Source organism: Filicampus tigris, chromosome 10, assembly GCF_054856515.1.
Source record: "Filicampus tigris isolate MCC_2025a chromosome 10, RoL_Ftig_1.0, whole genome shotgun sequence".
Taxonomy (NCBI): domain Eukaryota; kingdom Metazoa; phylum Chordata; class Actinopteri; order Syngnathiformes; family Syngnathidae; genus Filicampus; species Filicampus tigris.
In genome coordinates, this window is record NC_141226.1 from 16768712 (window position 1) to 16788723 (window position 20012).

Here is a 20012-nt window from a genome sequence, read left to right on the forward strand (position 1 = left end):
GGCAACGGCAAGAAACAATATGTCGTTATTTGCGCTTAAACTAGCAGCTATAATGTGTCTGTCGTTGCCATAGTGACACTGCAGCACCTATGTGAGCTGTGAAAATGGCTTCAAAATTCACATTCACACTTCACAACTGTAGGAGGAGCCTGCATCATAAAAATTCAAACCAATTCTTCCTTGGTGCTTTTTACCACTGTAGTTTGCTAAAAAACTGTACAAATGAGAAGCTGTTTTTACTTGTATCCTTAAAGGGAAAATCAATCCCCAAATTTTCTTTACAAGAATATGTTTTATGCATTAGTCGAAACATGGCGTTCTGATTAATATTGCGTTTGTGGGATATGAGTTATGCAGTAAAATCCACCCGTTTTTGTCCATCTCAGGGGCCAGCCATTTGTCACATCTATCGACTGAATATGACATTGGTCGTTATCTGAGGCCTGACAAACTGCAATCATGGCTCAGCTTCAGAAGCAGGTGTGCCGTGATTGGTCGTTACCTGAGCCCTGAGCAACTGGGATGTCATTTTCAGTCGACGGAAGTGGCAAAATGGCCGCCCCCTGAGATTTTGTTGCTTAACTCAAATTCCACACGCACAGTAAGTGTGAAATGCTGGAAAGGCAATTTTCCTAACAGCACAACTTAAAACATTGAGTTGAATTCCCCAATTTAAAATGCTTTTGAAGTTTGTTGCCTTGGAATTTTGAGTCCACCCAACATATCCTCGCTGTCCTGTGAAAAACACTTATCTCCATTTTCTTCATTTTTCTTATTTTTACATGAATGGTGTTTCTGCCTTACAGACATCGCATTAATGTGAAAATTAAAGAACTTCCCAAAATTAGACATACGTCTTTTTCACAGGACAGCGACAATATATTTTTTACAGTGTTGGGTTCATTGAAGTCTCTAAATTGTCAATGCAGATGACAGCATAGCTATTTCCAGACAAATACGCAAACACACGCACACATACTTTTTTTTAGAGCTGATGATTGATTTGGAAACCAAATAGCAAGGGGCATTTTAAAAATCCCCAGTCTTTTACAGTAACTTGTGTCAACTACTCGCCTTTGTGATGTGTAGCATCCTCTTTTGTTGGGTTATTGAGAGAAAGGAAACCAGGATAAGAGCACCCTACAGTCTGTTCTTTTCTGGATTGAGCAAATTATTTGTATCTACCCTGTCATTCCTTCTCCACCTCGGCTTTGTAGGCGGCTCCGTCAGAACGTCTCCCACCGGAGTCGGTGGGAGTCCTCTCAAGTCAGGACGAGCTTCCATTGGTTTCGCTCCTCTATGCTACCCACACGTATTCAAAAAGCTGCTTTTGTCTCAGCCAATCGGTCCTCCGGCAAGCTTTGGCAGCGATCACAGCCTTTCAAACACAAAAGAAAGCAGTCCACCTTAATACCGTCTTTGGGAGATGCAAGTGCCGCGCTTGGCAAATACAGAAACGTGCCTCTGCATGAGCCCCCCCCCACCACCACCTCTCATTTCTAACTTCCCCACTCAGTCCTCCTCTCACGCTAGATGATCAAGCCTCAGAGGAAGAATTAAGTCAAGAGACTGATGGGATTTTTTTTTTTCCTGTGGCTGCCAAACCCTGCATGGTTGCTGATGGAATGCAGCCCAAAATTTCACATCAATTACACCATTTGGATACGTGGCTGTGCCCAGTGCACGATGCCCAGTCATTGGCTTACAGAGCCACACTTACGGGGTTTAGGCAAATTCAGGTTGTTTCTTCGCTTGTTTTTGAGTGACACGTCATGTATAGCTTTGAAGTCGGCGTCGACACAGCGAGTGGGTGTCTCCGTATGGTTAAATACAGTCTTAGCATTTCATAATGCATCTCTCGGCCGCATACTTTTTATTTACATGTAAATCGCAAATGAGAGCGTTTTTGATATTGTCCTTAATAAGAGGCTTTGTCTGATGCAATCTTTTGTGGATGCACATTATTACCCCCGCGGCTTATGTTGTAATACACCAGAAGGCGTTGTGTCAGATATTCAGCCAAGGTAATTTCCAGTGCGTAAACACAAATGTCATCCTCGATAAGGTTGCGCCCATTAGTCCAGAAATGATGATAGATGGCCGCCAATGCACCCAACAATCCTCCAAACGTGCTCATCAGCCCTAAGAGACAAAATTACCATTTGGATCACATCGCTCCCATCTGACAAAATTAAGAAGCGGTGTAAAATGTTAAATGGATGTGCAATTAAACTCGCTGTGGGATGTTGTTTGGTAATATGAGCACTCACGTGTATAAAATGCTTTGTTCAAGGGATTCCAACACTGTGCTTGAAGAGATTGTTAGTGCGCGCCCGACTTTGTACGTAAGTGGAACACATCGTAGTTTAGCACTATGCTAATGTAATCGTAAAGTCATGATTGCAGTAAATGTTTGCATGAAAAAAACTCTACTAGGCCACCAATTTGAAACAATCCAAAGAAAAAACATAAGTACTTTGGTAACTGAGCCTGCTTTTTTCACGCCGCATGTATCCTCCGCACACTTCTGTAATCTACGTCAGCACTGGCGTAAACCAAGAGACGGCTTTTTTTTTTTTTTTTCGGGGCAGCCAATCGGTGAATAACACACTGTCACTGCGGTGTGATGTCGGACTATTTACGAATTGAAATCCAACAGTCCCCTCCAAAAATATTGGAACTGTAACAGCAAGGTCAGTTCTTTTGTTGTTATTTTTTTGCATACTGAAAATGTTTGTGTTTCTGATCAAAAGATGAATATGAGACAATAATTCCGAATTCCAGCGTTTATTTCATGGTATTTGTATCGAGATGTGTTAAGGAGAGAGCACCTTTTGTTTGAAGTGAATATTATTGAATATTTGGTGGCATAACCCTTACTTGCAATAACTGCATCAAGCCTACGAGACATTGACTGTTGCATTCTTCATTTGAAATGCTTTGCCAGGACTTTACCTCAGCCTCTTTCAGTTCTTGTTTGTTTCTGGAGGTTACTCCCTCCAGTCTGCTCTTCAGGAGGTGAAATGCATGCTCTGTTGGGTTAGGCTCTGGTGATTGACTTGGCCAGTCTAAGACCTTCCACCCCCAGCCCCCCCGATGAAGTCTTTTGTTGTTTTGGCAGTATGTTTTGGTTCTTAATCTTGTTGCACGATGAAGCTTCTTCCGATTAGTTTGGATGCATTTTCCGGCAAATTGACAGACAAAGTGATTTTGTAGACTTCAGAATGCATGTGTACGTGCATGTGTTTTTTGTTGTTTTTTGTTTTTTCTCTTTACGCTGCCTTTTACATATCCCAATTGTGCCACTTGGGAGCAAAACATCGGGATTGTTTTAAGCACATATTCAAAGCTAAGTGACACTTGAAGTGAGGCTTTGCTAAACATCTCCCGTCAAAAATCCTGCACGGTTCAGTAACTGTCTCCAAAGCGCTGCGTCAGAACTATCAGCTAATTTGTAGCACGTCGTCGAACAATGCAACATTGAAAGCAGCCAGAAGCAAAAGAGGAGAGCAGAATGAGAAAATTGGCTGAAGACAAGCTTGCTTCCTCTCTTTCCTCCATTATAAAGTGTGATTGATCACTGTATTACGCCATTAATGGTGTCGCAGCTCACATTGAGACTGGGGGATAACAAGGTCACACCCCCACCTATTTTGTGCCGGCAGGGAGGCAGATCCGGCTCACGATTTTCCACCTTTTCAATCAGACTAACTGCAGTCACAAATTTGGATACTTAAACCACATTGCAATGTTAGAATTCTTCCGAGAGCCTGTTTTCCACATAACTGCTTAATGACTTGCTCCCAGCCAACGATAACCGAGGAATTATTGGTTTTGCATAGTCGGTTCTTGACTAATGTGCCTAAATGGCATCTCCATGGTTCCTATTTAAGACGCTAATTGGCAGTAATGCATGTCAAACTGTGGTGTGTTTTATTCAATTAACTATTGATCTTGGCCTCATATGCGGCTGATGTCTCAGTCTATGGACACCTTGTTATTAATGTATTACTGATGTGGTTTGAAAAGTCATGTCCGCAGCCAAAGCATGCATTCACTTAGCAGTTGTTGCACATACTGTAGATGTAGATGGGAAGACCGGGTCGAAGATTTTAGGCTCCGATCCAGTTCCTTGTGCATGGGTCATCTCAGTGACAATCGTTGCTGGCCTCTCCCAGAGCAATTTGAGTGTGCTGTCCCAAGTTTTAAGGTTACTCAGGATGGGCGGATACAGTGCTGCCGATTGCCACGCACTCAGAGTGAGTTCAATCAAACAAATGTTGACCCTTAGGCAGTTGTTCTCAAAATTCTCAGTGATCAATTCCTTTTCTGTAACTCAGTAATAGGATAGGTTTGAGTGAGTGAAGACGCAATTTAGTACGTGCTCTATAGGATCTTCGTAAATCAGGCCCATTGTGTCTTTGTGGGAAGATTACATTAAAATGTCAATTTTTCATTTTGCGTACTTCATTGAAATAAACAACTTCATTTTCCACTGCATTTTTTTTTGCATTCAAACTGTTCTAGATTTTTTTACGGGGTGCTTTTAATAGCTACAAGGGTAATTTACTCCTCTCTGGCAGGCATGCAATTCTGTTCATAAACTGAACAGTTGATGTGCTGTGAGGGAACCTGATCTATTATACTGTTACGTCACTATTTAAAAAAAAAAAAAAATGCAACAGAGATATTGTCCCTTTGAGGGTGTTCTGTGTATGTGTGCGTGTTTAAAGGAATTTGCAGTTCAAATTGGCTTGCATTTTTGCAAGCTGCTGGTTTTGGGGCCAGTGTTTGACTGTTTAAGAAACGGCACAGAGTGCATCAGTGATTGTTGTGTTTTACTTCACCCAGAGGGCGACGTATGAACCCTCACATTTCATTACCAAGCCTCCAACACACTTGAGGTTTAGGAATTCAGTGTCCTAATTTTGTCATTGACCTCATATGTTTCTTATATGTTTTGTAACACAAATAATCAATTTTAGATCAACTAAAATGATTAATCATACTTTATTTATTTGTACTGTTGTTCATTTTAGTACGTAATATGCATAGCCAAGAGAAGAAGCATATTTATTGCCATTGTATAAAAATACCACAACACTTTGTTTGGTTGCAAATCTCAGTAGATGCAAAAAAAAAAAATCATCACATTAAAAGTTAGTTAAATTAAGTGCAGGGAATGGGTGGGAACAGCCATGGGGAAGAAACTATTCCTCGGTGTGTTGATGCAGGTTTTGGTGACTCGAGAGGATAGGCTGGAGAAAAGATAGTGTATTGGATGGGTGGGGTCATCCCAGATCTTTGTGGTCTGTTAAATGCGATGGCTGGAGTAGATCTCCACGAAGCGTGAAAGTGGGCTGTTGGTGATCCACTGGGCTGTCTTCATAACCCACTGCAGTTGTTTTCTTCTCAGATGTGTCAATCCAATTGCCAGGACACTCTCTGTTGCGCCGAACTGTTTACAAATATTTACGAGCCCTTGTACACAGCTAACGCGCCTAAAACATGTTTTTATGTTTGTGATACCCGTGTTGCTGTACGACTGCGCTAATATCAAATGCAGCATCTGTCCTCGCTGTGCATTTGTTTACCCATGCATAAAACAACACATCCATGTTTTCAAGTAAAGCATAAACTCGAAACTCTTTGTGCTGCTACTCAGGCACGCTCTGTTCTAAAAATACATGAATGGAAAAACTGAAGAACTATTCCAAGAACAGTTTGGGAGTACTGTGAAAATACAGTCACAGTATGCTCTCATTTCTCTCAATGTGTAGGAGATATTGTTATATATGTGATAAAATAGTGAGGCAGCCTAAAAAGTCATTTTGCTTTTTAATGGTGGACTGTATAGCCGTATAAATCAGCCTCTCTAAAGATTTCATCCTCAGCTGCAATAAAGTGGAAGCCTTGTTTTGTATCTTTTCCATCCACAAGAGAAATGCAAATGAGCCAAGCAGTGCAGGTTAGCAATAATGCCCACTGGAACGCCTCCGAATTCTGCCGTGAGTGAAAATCTGTGCTCAAGACTGTAACCCGCTTGGAAATGTTTCCGCCACACAGAGCGAGCATCATCGCGACTCCTCACTCTAAATTAAGGGCGAGCAGTCAAATCGTGAGGAGAAGCCATTTGTGGGAAAGAAAGATGAGTTAGCGTAGGGTGAAACCCATTCTACATCATTCACTCGCAATCTAAATGTGTTTTACACCTCCAGAGCTAGCCAGGGCCCCATCTCTCATTAGCATGAAAAAGCAATTTATTATAATGCGGGAATTCCGTCACTCGTGAGCAAAAGGGATTAGAGGCATCTTCTAATCGCGGTGTTTATCACTACTTAACAGTTGATGGCTGGTGAATATGTTGGAGCTGACTAATGATTTTTGAAGATCCATTATCCAGTGTCGAATACAAATGGATGGTGTGAATGGAATTACATCTTCTTTGAGAACGTGTGACTCAGAGTTAGTGTTCTTTAAGACGACTGCACAATGTTGTTCCTTGCCGGCTGACGGTTTGTCACTCTTTGCCCTGGGCTACACATCGCCTTGCCTGACTACAATAGGCTCACTAGACAGGAAAGGCTGGCCTACCCAGTGGCCTCTTTTCTCCTCCATGTGGACAGTACAATTACCATCTTATTGTACTAACAGCAGCCCATTGATCCAGGCGCGACTCGCCTTAAGCACATTTATAAACCACTGATCGTGAAGTCGTTGACCAGACTGCCTGAAACCAAAGTGACATTATTTGTTCTCATTGGAAGACATTTTCCATTGTTGAAAATGTGACCAAGGGATCTAAACCCTTAAAGACAAGAGGGTGATGGGATGTCAAGCGTATAAAGGCATGAATAAATCTAAAAGCACTCCAGGGGTTCAATAGCCTTTCTTTCTCCTTAGTGCCAGTTCACATATTTAGCTTGGCAGGAGAGAAATGATGTTCTCCGTCTTATTTCCATCTTATTTCAGATCTGAGTTACATCCGTCCACTCTTGATTCACCTCATATCTTATCATCTTGCTGCCACCAGGTGCCATGGAGGAATTCATTGCAGTGCACTAGTGTCCCTCAGGGCTCTTTCCCAGGAGACATTGCTTTTCCTATTCCTATATTAAATTGCTCATATAAATGCGGTAAAATCACAACAAGTGGAGTAATTAGTTTTGTGTAGTGGCAATTCCTGTTCTTTTCACTAAGAAATTGAGACCGGAGATGGTCTATGATCCTGAGAGGGTGGCTCTCAGAATTTTGGACGGATCGAGTCTGTGATCTGTTTGAGGTTTTTTCCTTAGAAAGAGTTTTCCTATTGGTTCGCCCTTGTTCATATGGGTTTCAGTTGTTGTTGTTGTTTTTTGTTTGTTTTGTTTTTTTATGTGTGTGGAGCTTTGTTCTAGATCCGCTTCAAATTCCTTGTTCCTTGAGATAACCTCTCTTGTGTGCTGACACTATAGAGTATACAGGTAGATAAAACCAACTTTACTTCCCCGGAAAAGCAGGTTGATCCATCACCTTTCTGTCTCCCAAGCCATTCAACCAATGGATCCCATTTTCATACTAGGTTTGTAGAGGCGATATCAGGTAGAGGGAAGGTGAACATAAACAGATATCAGAGGACAGTGATTTATAGTAGTCCATTACAACTGCCTTTGCCTTTACTTTATTATTATTTTTTTTTTTCAAATAATTTTTTCCCCAAAGTTGATCCTCATTACAGGTATGTCACATCGTTACTTACAAAAACATTAGCATTTGGATTTAAGTACATCCAAGTTGTCGAGCTCAATCTCGGAATGATTGAGCTTCTCTTTCCTCCAGGGATGGATCGCTCACTCAAATTGTTCCTGTAATAAGAGTATTTTCTGACAGCAAACATGAATACGATGGTGGAGGTCTTAATAATGTTCTTAAGAAGGCAAAATCAGAACCATCATAGTCTGCAAGATGGTTGACTACCACAAACACCTTCCTTTCAAATCTTAACTTGCACACACTGACCCTTTCTGATGAGACTTGGAAGACAAGCATTTCGTTTTGGCGGCATGCATACTGCAGTGTTTTGTCATTTATTTTGCAAGCCCAAGTGAATGACAATTGTTTTGTCTTTTTTTTTCTGTTTTGTTTTTGTTTTTTACACCTGTCCAGCCCGGCCGCTAAGTCCTGCTGTATGATGGATCTGTATGCCTTTCTTATGCCAGAACGGTTTTGTTGTGTAACAACAGAGTTTGCTATACTTGCTGTCTTATTTTTATTGTGATGGATATTCATTGGAAATGCTGTCAGACAGAATGAGGATTGAGAGGAGACAGTCAGAGAGAAAAGAGAACAGAGAAAAAAAAAACAGAACAATAACCGCATATCAGCAGTATATGGCAACAATAACACTACAGTGATCCTCGGTTTGCGGGGTTTCAGACTCACCCACCATAAGTGAGAATCTGCGATATTGTTAAGAAGAGTACGAGAGGTATGACCCACATACAAGACTCAAAGTGAAAAAGTAAGGGTGCGTATATTTATGGTATATTTGGTAAATGGTATACATTTGGATTTGTTAGAGATTTGTACTCTGCCAAACCAATCACAATAATGTGAGTTGATGCGTAGTTGATGTAAAGTTTGTGCCTTCTGCATCGCGGGTGCGCCATTCATCAAAATCGCCACTTGTCCAAATAAGCCACCATACATGTTTGTAACACAATTAAGTGTTAGATTTTTGAAGAACACACATTTAGTAAGTGTTCTTGTGAGGAAAAAATATAATCGTCTGTGCACTTTTGAGAGTGGACGACTTGGGTTGAAATCTTTAATGACTATAAGCAAATTAGGCAGGTTTGTGTTTGAATTCAGTGAACATATAATCTGCTTTCTATTTGACCTTAAAGACACTATTTTCTTGACCTAATTGGTCCTAGCATTTTATATTTCCCGCTCTCCCTTCTTCACTGGTACAGAAGTAGTCTTCGGGTAAGAGGGTTTCTTAAGTGTTATCTGCCATCTAGTGCTGGACATTGCTATTACAAGTTAAAACTAATCTGCTACAGTAGACATTAATTTCTTAAATTAATCAAGGGTCACTCCAAGGAAAGGACAAGACAGGGCAGCACAGGAGCCAGACAGTGAGAAGGACAATTGTTTTGTCATTGTATTCACAGTCAATTGAGTCGACTATTCTAAAGCTTGATTCACCTTATACTGGATAAACCTTCTGCCGCCAGGTGTCATAAAGGGATGTCTGGTGTCCCTCTGGGCTCTTTCCATTGCTTTTTCTTTTTTCGCCCCCACCAAATTGCTCCTCTTGTCACTGTTATCTCACATGGCTACATGCAGGGACATTAGTGCTTGAACGTCATATGCTACATGTTGTCAAGCTCAATCTTAGGAAGATAGCCTTTGGGGACAGATCGGCCTCTCACCGACCTCGCTGTCGCCACAGACGACACCTCTGTTCTACCCTCTTGAGTCAGGCAACAACCAGCTGTCCTTGTCCATCCACGTTACTCCTGCAAGTCCTCTCTCATTTTGCTCTCTATCTGCCTTCGCTCTAAAAAGAAAGCAGATCCAGAAAGCTTCAGAAATCGTGTAGGAACGCAAATAGATGCTGGAGCTCAGCAAGATGAAAAAAAATCGACGACTACAATGCTGGTTTATATATCCCGATATAAAACCTTCCGACACCATGCAAATGCTCCCCAGGGTATGTGTCCTGGGTTGGTATGACATTAGAGCAATATCATTATGTTCTTTGGGGCAATGCCATGACATCATTGCTGCATCACTGCTTGTTTTCTGGCAATGATGTCAGCTTCTTCCTGGAAAAGGTCTGAAATGTGGGCACCAATGTGTATTTGTCTTGGAACTGTCAGCAGAAAACTGTCTCAAAAGAGCTGCATATGTTGTTCTTAGAGTTTGAATGTCATTGAATTAATGCTAAATGAGGAATTTACATAGTTATTACACAAAGGTGTGTCCCAATCAATTACTGTCCATTCATTTTGCAATCATGTCGACTAATTCTTAGCTGGTTCACAAATGTTGACAACAACTAACTTGGCCTTCTAATTAACATAATTAATCTAATGAGGCTTTTAAAACAAGATGGTCTGCCTGTTTATTTTAATTATTTAAGGCAGAAGCAAAATAAATGTTTGTCAGTGTAAGCATAGCTTACGATTACATGTCCTTTGTGAGGTGCATGAACAATTCATGTACGAGGAGCCACCGCCGGATGAGAAACGCCTTATTTGCGCCGGCGGTGCAGCCCAAAGTGACATTGAATAGACGAGCTGAAAATCTGGCATCCAGCGCCACGTGCATCGTCCAAAGGGAGCATCGGTGTCCCCTTGGGTGCAAAAACCGACGCCCTCTGTTTTTCCTCTCTCTGCCGTTCTGCGGTCACAGTGTCACATCTGTGTGGGCTCGAGGCGATGTTTATACAAGAATGTTTTAACAGAAACTGGACTGTTGTTTTCAGTTGAGGCTGGTGAAGTTTTCTTCTTGGGGCACACTATCTATCTGTCTGTCTGTCTCTATGCCAACCCGGCCAAAAAGGCACTACTAAATAAAAAGACTTGAACATCCCCTGTACAACATCACATGAGTAGCGACATTTTAGCATGGAATATCATAATATAGTAAGGTCGAGGCCATACATTTATAAGCTTAAACTAGCTAACTGCGAATAAGACTTTTGTACGAGAAGTTTTGGAAGTGTGAAAAATGACCCTAAAATCAAAAACGCCCATTATTGGACAAATACAGACTCTGCACTGCTGCAGGTGATGTACGTGACACCTGTGTGCTGTTAGATTTCATTTTTGTGTCGTAGAATTTCTTTCTATAAATATTGGTGGTATTAACCGATTAAGGACGGGAGTGCATAACCGCGTTTCTACCACTAGAGCCGGGAGCGCTGTTGGGATTTTCTACTCTTAAAGCCAAGAGCGCGTACACGTCATTTTCTTTTTATTATTTACTTATCGGTCTCTAAACCAATAAAATGCATCAGAATATATACACGTGACGGTGTCGTAAGCCCACGGCGGATGTTCCGGAATACTTGCGAGTCATAATGGTGGTCGACTGTCGATCGTGGGAGCTGTGAGATGTGTAACGGCACTGATATAGATAGACGACGCGCTTGTGGACTTTGAAGCAGTGGAACCATTCGGACGTGATATATAGTTAAGATATGTGTTTGTAGACAATGACAAAATCGACGTCTTTGTAACAGAATAGAGGATGGTAATTACCACTCGATTTTTTTACATGAAAAATAGTGCTTATCTTGTACTAAGACTTTATTTTTACACCTTCGATTGAAACAGTAAAAATTAATAAAATTGGGCCTGTGTGCAAGCCACATGTCTAAGGTCTCAAATTATTTTGGAATTATGTTTCTGTCTTCTACAGGGCCTGAGATATTAATTATTTTGCACGTGTTGAATTTCTGGGAAAACTTGAAGTTTTCAAGGGTAACCCCAAAGACGACCTTAGGTTTTGGGGAGCTGTTGAGCCAGGCGCTTTAGGCCTTAATGGCTCAATATGTGGATTAATTTAGGTAAGTCCCCACTGACGTCCCAGGTACCAAATGCACAGCCCGCCACTGCCACACACTATAAGAGCAATACACAAAACACAACAAAAAATGGATTAAGAGGTTAAAAATCCCTTTGCAGCAAAAACCAATGTAAACCATTCAAGAGATGTAAACAGACGATGAGAACACAGGGTGCTGTAAATCAAGACATCACAAACCAGAATTTAAGACAAAAAAACAAATAAATGGATTAAATACTCCACTTAAAGAGAAATGAACACCATTGATCTGAGTAGACTGACCGGGCCGAGAAACCAATAAATTAAAGACCGGCTGCGCCCAGCGTGCCGGCGCTCTGTCATCCAGCCTACTTACTTATTCATTCAGTGGCGGCCTGCAGGGAGCCCACAAGAAAGACTGAGCCCACCCCCAGACCCCTCCGAGCCACCATCGATAACCCGGCCAGCATCCGTCTTCCTAAGGCCCACCAAAGGTCAGCGACGGAATAACTTAAGAGAGGTTTTCGTTTTTGGGGAGGCGTCACATTGCAGTCTGTATTCTCATGTTTACCGACAGCGTGTCCCCCTGGTGGCTCTGTGACACTTGCTCACAAACACACACACACAGACACGGAGCGCTGAGCTAGGCTGGCTTGTAATCCCGCAATGTGGCGAAAGCCATGTTCACAGTCGATAAATGGGACCCGCGGGTGCTTGTTGGAACACCAATCTGCAGGCTTCTTCCACAGGCAACATCTCGGGAGTACCATCGGGTTACAAGGTGACATCCTCCTCTTTATTTGGATTTTCCAGTAAAAGTGTGGAGGGGGGGCCTTGCAAGTACCCACTCATGTTTCCATGCCAGTGTTTCTCAGCTGAAAAGTGCAGTTTACGTTATTATGAAACGGTTGACTTTTTTCCCCTACTAACATTTTAGCATTTTGTTTTATCTTTTGATCAGGACAACATTACAAAACAAAAAATGCTGATAGTCTGCATAATTTAGGGCACATTATGTTTCAAGAATGAAATACCAACAATGGTAACGGAAAATGATGTATACCAAGAAGGTACCAACAATGGCCGAGCAATTAATGCTACGCTAATACGAATATACAGCCTTGGAAAAAATGGAGGGACTGCTGTGTTTTCTTCAATGTCTTGTTGCAAACTGAGAGAATCAACAGCGCCTCTGCTGGTTGCACTCAAGTAGTGCATTTCATGAATCAACAATCAACACAAATCTTAACCGTCAATTCACGTATTAATGGTATCTTTTGCCCATGCCCCGAGCAAATAGCTCATCTTTTTCACAGAGTGATGAACCCAAACAACAACCAAGCCATATTTCTCATCAACGAATGGCACATTCATTATTTAGTTATCACTATGGCCGAGGTTTGTTTTTTGTTTTTTTTTCCTAAATGTGCATTTTGTAAATCAAAGACGTCCGCATAAATTGGCAGATGAAAACCGATGTGGTTCCCTTCCCACTTAATTAGCTTTGCAAATTATTTATTATGCATCTACTATTTTTATCCGTCTGTCAGTGGAAAGACAGCGATGTGCAAATGAGCAATTATTTCTGCCGTGCGCGCCAAATAAGTCATTGCGACGACCGCGCTGACGTGCTTCAATGTCAATGATAATCCTCCCCATGTATTGTCCTTTTAATCTCTCATGGAATATATTCCGCACTGGCGGCCTCGCCACTCGCTCATTGTTTGAAGTGAGACGTGACCCAGAGAAGGAAAACATTACAAATGTATTTTACGCTACTACAAAACGCGCAGCCGAGGTCAACATGGTTTTGTTGTATTGCCCTCTCGTCTTGACGTATTCTGCATTTTACTTTATATTTAAATTTTAGTTTTAATATTTTTTAATTTGTCAGTAATGTTTTGCTATGTCTTTGTAGTATTTGTAAATATATTCCAATATTTGCATTCATACTAATTTATTGCTTTTCATCTGTGTGTTTGTTTTGTTGAATATTCAAGTATTTTTGTCAAATATTTAGTTTGTATTTTCTAATATTTTTTAGATTGGTTTCCAATGGGTTTTTTGGTCATATTTTTGGTATATTGATTGCATTTTTTAATATTTGCATGTATTCTGTTTAATATTTGCATACAGTATTTTTGTTACCCTATTTCCATTTCGTCGCTGTCCTGTGAAAAACACATTGTCCATTTTTTTTAATTTTCACAATACCATTCACTTGAAAATAACAAAATGAATAAAATGGACATAAGTGTTTTTCACAGGACAGTGACGAGATATTGTACTGAATATGGCTTACCTTTTTTCTAATTTTTGCTGTTTTAATTGCATATTTTAGAAAACATTTGCATATTTTACTTAGTCTTTGCATATTTATGATTTAACAATGTATTTTTGTACAATAATTGCGGATATTTTTTTTTTATTTGAGTATTCTTTTTGTCTACTATTTATGTGTGTAATATTTTCCATCTAATATTTGTTTGACTTTCGTCTAATGCTATTTGTGTATTTTCATTATTCTTCTAGTATTTTTAATTTGTTACTGATGTTTTTATTTTTTAAATATTTGTCTTTTTTCCCATTTTATTTTGCACTTTCTACAAATTGTGTAGTTTTTGTCTAATATGCGTATACCTTGCATCTAATGTTTGGATATTTTTTTGTCTCATTTTTTTTTTGCTTTAATATTGCTATATTTATGGCCTATTTCCTTTCCTCTAATATTTTTAGATTGTTTCATCCAATATTGCATCCATATCTTTCATCTGATGCCTTTGCTAATATTTCAACTTCAGTTAGTTTTAATTCGTTTTTAGAGTGAGTTTGTCAGGTTTTATTTGTTTTATTGTTGTTTTTTTCCCCAAAAAATGCTTCATTTTAGTATGCCTTAATTTTTGTATCAGTTTCAATTTTATTATTATTTTTTTCTGTGGCGTATTTGTCGTGTGATACCCATCCTTTGCCGATTCCAAGGACGAATAAAAAAAAGTGGTGTCAGGAAGGACATCTGGCATGCAAACCGTGCCAACCAAATGATGCGAGTGACTTGTTGTTGCGACCCCTGACATGGAAAAGCCGCAAGAAAGTCACTTCTATGGGTCTATATTTTCATCCGGTATTTGCACAATCTAATATTTGCGTATTTTTCCTGAATTATTTGCATATTTTTTAGTACTGTAGCTGCGTCGTATTTTTTCAAATATTTGCGCAAATCATTATGCCTACATGAACAATTCTCAATGTCAATGATGCTAATCCTCAAGTATATTGTCCTTCTAATCTCTAATAGAATACAACCGTGGTGTCCTCTCCACTTTCTCAATGTTACCAAGTGTGCATGATGGTGGATATTGTGCGCCTTTATGTTCTCTTGCTCGCTCGCTCCCTCCTCTTCCTCTTCCTCTTCCTCCTCCTCAAGGGGGATAATCCGTACTGTGAAATTGTAGTGCGGCCCTGGTATGTAAGTTATTTTCCTCACCTGCGACATTTTCAAAGAGGCGACTGCTCGGTGCGGCTGACCTCCTTCAAGCAATCTCGACATCCACATGATGAGAGAGCCGCATGTGGGGTATTTGCATTTTCAAATATCTGCAGCTGAATCGTAGCGATGGTACACCGGCTTATATTATGGAGAATAGAAACTCCGTCATTGCCGTGGCAACGCATCATCACTCGCTGGACCAGCCAGGACACCGTAGCGCTCGCATAGGTGGTGACTTTTTGAGTCTTGTGTAGTACTTGTAAAATAAATAAATAAATAAATAAATCCTTCATGTTGAAATAACCATGTGCAATTTAAAGCATCAGTATGTCATAATTTGACCTAATAGTGGCAGCTTGATGGCACACTAGCTTGTGGTGAAGAAAATTGCATCGCAGTTACTGACATGTCAAACTGCTACTGCTAATTACTGCACTGGTTTATGATGATGAAAATATCATCTGCTATTGCCGTGACAACCCCATTACCTACATCAGTGGTCTGTATTTTTGGATGCGCCAGAGCAACTCTCATGTTGTGTTGACGCTAGCTTAGGTGCTAAAGTTAACACCTTCAGAATCATGTACAGGGCTTTAACAAATTTTGCTACATGTCCTCTTATTCAAACCAGAAAAAAAAATCAACAAAACAAAAATCAACAAAAACACAGAAATCGACAAAGGGTTCAACAGAAGGCAAAGATTTTATGAACAACTCAAAGCAGTAACCCTCCTGGTGTGATCAGCAACACTCAGGCAACATCTGCGTAATGCATCCTGTCAAGTCTGACCTTCAAAATAAAAGCATGCAGTATGATAACGGTTTCATCAAACCGTCTCTATGGCTTATATAAGAGTCACATCCATAAAACAGGCATGAACAACTTTGTGTGACTGCTAAACTAGCCACCATTGGTGGAAATGTTGTTGCCTCCAACTTGTCTGCAGAGATGGGAAATCCAGATCCACAAAGTCAAAACCCTGCCACGGTTTGGTTTTAGCCACAGTTGCTTCTACTCAGGGAGCTCATTTACCTGCCAATCGAGTAGGAGCATCTGTGACTAAAGCCAAACTGTGGCAGGGTTTTTACTTCCTGGACCTGAATTTCCCATCGATGCTTGTCTGAGTGATGCCGATCATACCGGGAGGCCTCTTATTGCCTTGCGCTCGCATCCCGTAATTAATAAACTGTAGATTTGATCTGTAAACCAAACAAAATATCTCAAGCAGAGCTGTAATACTCGTTTTTTGTTGTTGTCTCTGACTTGACTCCTTGGCATTTGACTCGGACTTGTCGCCGACCCCCAGTGACTCCTTGGCATTTGACTCGGACTTGTCGCCGACTCGCAGAATATTTTTATCTACTCAACAGAGTCCAACTATGTTTTTATTCCTGAAAATTGCCGTCGTCCTTTTGTAGCCGCCTCTAACTGCTCGGTGCAGTTTGCTGCTCCCCAGTGCCCAATCGCCCATTCGTCTCTCCCCCGAGGTCGACCACCATTAATGAAGCAACATTGTTTTTGAGTTTTTGTTGTTGTTGTTTATCTGCACACATCGTTAGTAAAGCAAAGGGTTCCTTGCCAACTAAGAAGTGCGTTGAGCATAATGAAATTGCATCTAATATTGTGGCGTGTGTTGAGGTTTACTCTTGATCTCATCTGGACTAGGACTCGTACCTTGTGGCCTCGGACTTGACTTGGCCTCGAATCTTTGTGACTCTGACTTGACTTTGACCGGCCTTTGTGACTCAAACTTATTTTGGACTCGATAAAGGTGTACTTTACTACAGCCGTGGTCTCTAGCCCTGTGTCTTTAACTCCAAAGTGCAAGTCTAGTCTTGAGTCTTTGAGTTTTTATTAAATCACAAGTCATCAAAACAGCGACTCGAGTCCAAGTCACAATAACGCAAGGCCAAATCTCTGCAACTTAACATTTTCTGGCCATGACTCATTTTAGCTTTTGTGTTTATTTACCAGATTGAGTTGTCCACTTATTTGGAGACAGACACGCGAAGGTCCAAACGTGTGATTTTGATCGTTCCACACTGGGACCTGAACAAGTTCTCCGTGCAGCCATTCCCACGCGGACACACACTTGTCATTCCGCTCCACATCCCCACTCGCCTCCCCGGGGGGCTGCATGCACATGTGCCTTACAGGCAAGCACCCCCCCCCCCCCTCGCTCCCTCCTGTTTTTTTTCTTCATTTTGAAGTCAAGTACAATCTGACCTAATGTTCTTTACGGGAGAGATGTGTGCCATCACACAGCTTTCACCTTGACTCAATGCGGCCGCAAGAGCCCTGTTGTTTTGATGTTGGCGGTCCCAAACAAAAAAGGGCCTTGAACATTTTTTTCTTGACGCAATCATGGAAAAATAACACGGTGAAAGAACTATGGAATAAATAAAAAACAGTAATGTTGATAAAGCAGCACTACTGGTGGTCAGCTCGACTGCAGAGGCAGATAAAGCACACACACTCCGTACTTGCCAGTACAGATGCATGTCAAAAAAAGCGAAGTCGCTATGTGTTTGACTAGAGTACAAATGAATGAACAGAACATTTTTGAGCTCCAAAACTGGACTTTTATTTGGATAGTTTAGGTAAGAGAGAGATAATTAGTTGAGCAGAACAAAATGCTTTTCCACACAGCTCAAGTCCAAAATGTTTTCGCTATTAAAGCTCAGCTTTAATATCAGTGCCTTACATGTCACACCCCCTCACCCACACTTTTTTTTTTTTGGTACAAATTCAACAGTTGTGCTGACAAGACGAGTTTTTTTTAAACTGTTTTTTCCCCTTTCAAATTATATTGTTATACAAAATTTCTCTGCTTTTACAACATAGACTGTCACCTAGATTTTTTTTATTATCCAACTTGTGAATAAATTTGGGGAACACCATTTCCCCCCCCATTTTGTCATCATGAAAAGATAAAAACATGCAAAAAAAAAAAGTTCAATTTTGAGGTCCAAATGAAACATTTACAGGTTTTGGAACTTTTCGCACTTGTTCATACACTACACCCAAAGAAAAGATAAAAAGAAAACAACAAAACAGTATGTACACACATCTTTTTTTTACAGTGAAGCAAAAGTCCAAAATATCAGATGAAGATGACTAAGGCAAATGAAGTTGATCAGTGAACATTGATCAGAACCATTTTTTTGTTGTTGTTTTTGTCAATTACTGTACTACATCACTCCAGAAAAAATAAAAGAAAATAATCTGCTACAAAAGTGTGATTCATAACTCCATTTAGCTGCAACCAGCTGCATAACTGTCATATTTTAGTGAACAAGTCTCGCATACTATACAGTGCTGCTCTTCGTTGTTCTTTCCATCCAGGCCGACAGATGATCCTTCATTAAATAAGCCTTCACAAACAAATGGAAAGAAAAAAAAAGAAGAAACGGGGTGATTGCAGCGTACCAGAGTGTCACATAGCTTTGAAATCACCCCCGCCCCAAAAAAAAAAGTCAGTACCATTAAAGCCTTGAACATAAAACTAATCATTTCCATCCAAAATAAATGTACAAAAAGGCACATTATATCCCAGTGCTTCTGTACTGTGAAGTTCAAGTGTAACTGAGCGCATTCAATACCCACAACAGTCTTGAATGGTGTGAGCGTCCACCGGCGCCGCTCACAAGCATTATGTACGCGGAGACTACAACAATAAGCCGAGTTGGTTGGTTGTTTTTTTTTTGTTTTTTATTTTTGTTTTTGAAAAAAATCTCTGCATCCTTTTTTCCTTTCTTTTCTCATAGCTCCATCGCAACATTTCCATGTCCATCCACAAGGAATCTTTCCTTCATTTCGTCGTTGTAGTCTTCTTCTGGTATCCTCCTTGTATCTTAGTCATCGCTTCCGCCGTACATGTCCGCCAGTTTTCTGAAGCGAGGTCCCCAGTCGTTGAGGTAATCGTAATCCTGGTCGCCCCCGCTGCTGGACGAGTTGAGCGAGCTCAGGGAGCCGGCGGTGGAGCCGCTGCCCTCGTAGTCAAACACCAGCAGGGAGTCGTAAGGGGGGGCGGTGGGATCGTTGTCTGCTGCCTTCAGGCCCTGAAAGAAGGGAAACCAAGGCACAGTTAAAGTCCATCCAGATACGGGTTGCTAAATTATGGAAATTTTCAAAATTGGAAAGTGCATGGGAATTATCCGACATTGATGGGAATAAACCAGGAATTTTCAAAATTGAAGGTTGGCTCTTAGCTCTTTAAATGCCAGACATAAAAAAAGAGTACCTCTTAATAATGTAATAATGTATTTGCGAATATCACCGGTGTAACAATTTTACATTTGATAAACGTAAAACTATTTGCACGCTATTCAGTAGTAGTAGTACTTTGTAGTGTGCGTGCATTGTTCCATCCAAGTGTGTGCATGTGTGTCTGCATCCAATTATTCTCAAATTTATATGGAAATATACATACATCAACATGTATGTTATGTTATATATATTTATATTATATGGACCATTCCACCAAACCAGTGTCAATTACTTCAATATTTTCAAAAGTTCAATATTTTTCTTTTTTTTTTTTTTTTTTAAACCACAAAATTTGATGATACACATATAGAACAACTCAATGTGCATTGGTTCATCTCAGAACTTGTTTTATCATGTCAGTGTTTTGTACTGAAACTCTTAGTGGGTTTTAGCCATGACATTTACACTAATTGAATGTTAACTTTAAACACAATACATATCCATGTGCAGAACACTTTATAAAAATGCATTTTCATGTAATTGCCCGGGGACACAAACGGCACCAATTTGGTTGAGGCCCATTAAGCAGTACCATAGAATGACAGATTTCTCTGTTAAACATTTGATTTATTGGTAAACAATACATTTTGAATGTTATTTAAAGAACCTCCAAACAGAAATATGACCTCGAGGCTCCTTTTTTAATCAGGCAAGGCAGATTTATGAACGAGTTAATCTTTTGGCTTGCCTGTCCCTATGAAGAAAAACCCACTGCTT

General features: G+C 40.4%; 1 protein-coding gene and 1 long non-coding RNA gene across 4 annotated transcripts in view; one reads left to right on the plus strand and one right to left on the minus strand.

The window, feature by feature from the left end:
- Positions 1–20012, plus strand: part of LOC147141072 (uncharacterized) — a 117588-nt gene that overhangs the window by 61294 nt on the left and 36282 nt on the right. The gene's annotated exons all lie outside the window — the stretch shown is intronic.
- cdh2 (cadherin 2, type 1, N-cadherin (neuronal)) overlaps positions 17585–20012 on the minus strand; it is a 59988-nt gene continuing 57560 nt past the window's right edge. Inside the window, exon 16 of the mRNA XM_086042601.1 lies at positions 17585–19087. Coding sequence (XP_085898727.1) covers positions 18881–19087 — 207 coding nt within the window. The 3' untranslated portion in view covers positions 17585–18880. The remainder of the gene's footprint in view (positions 19088–20012) is intronic.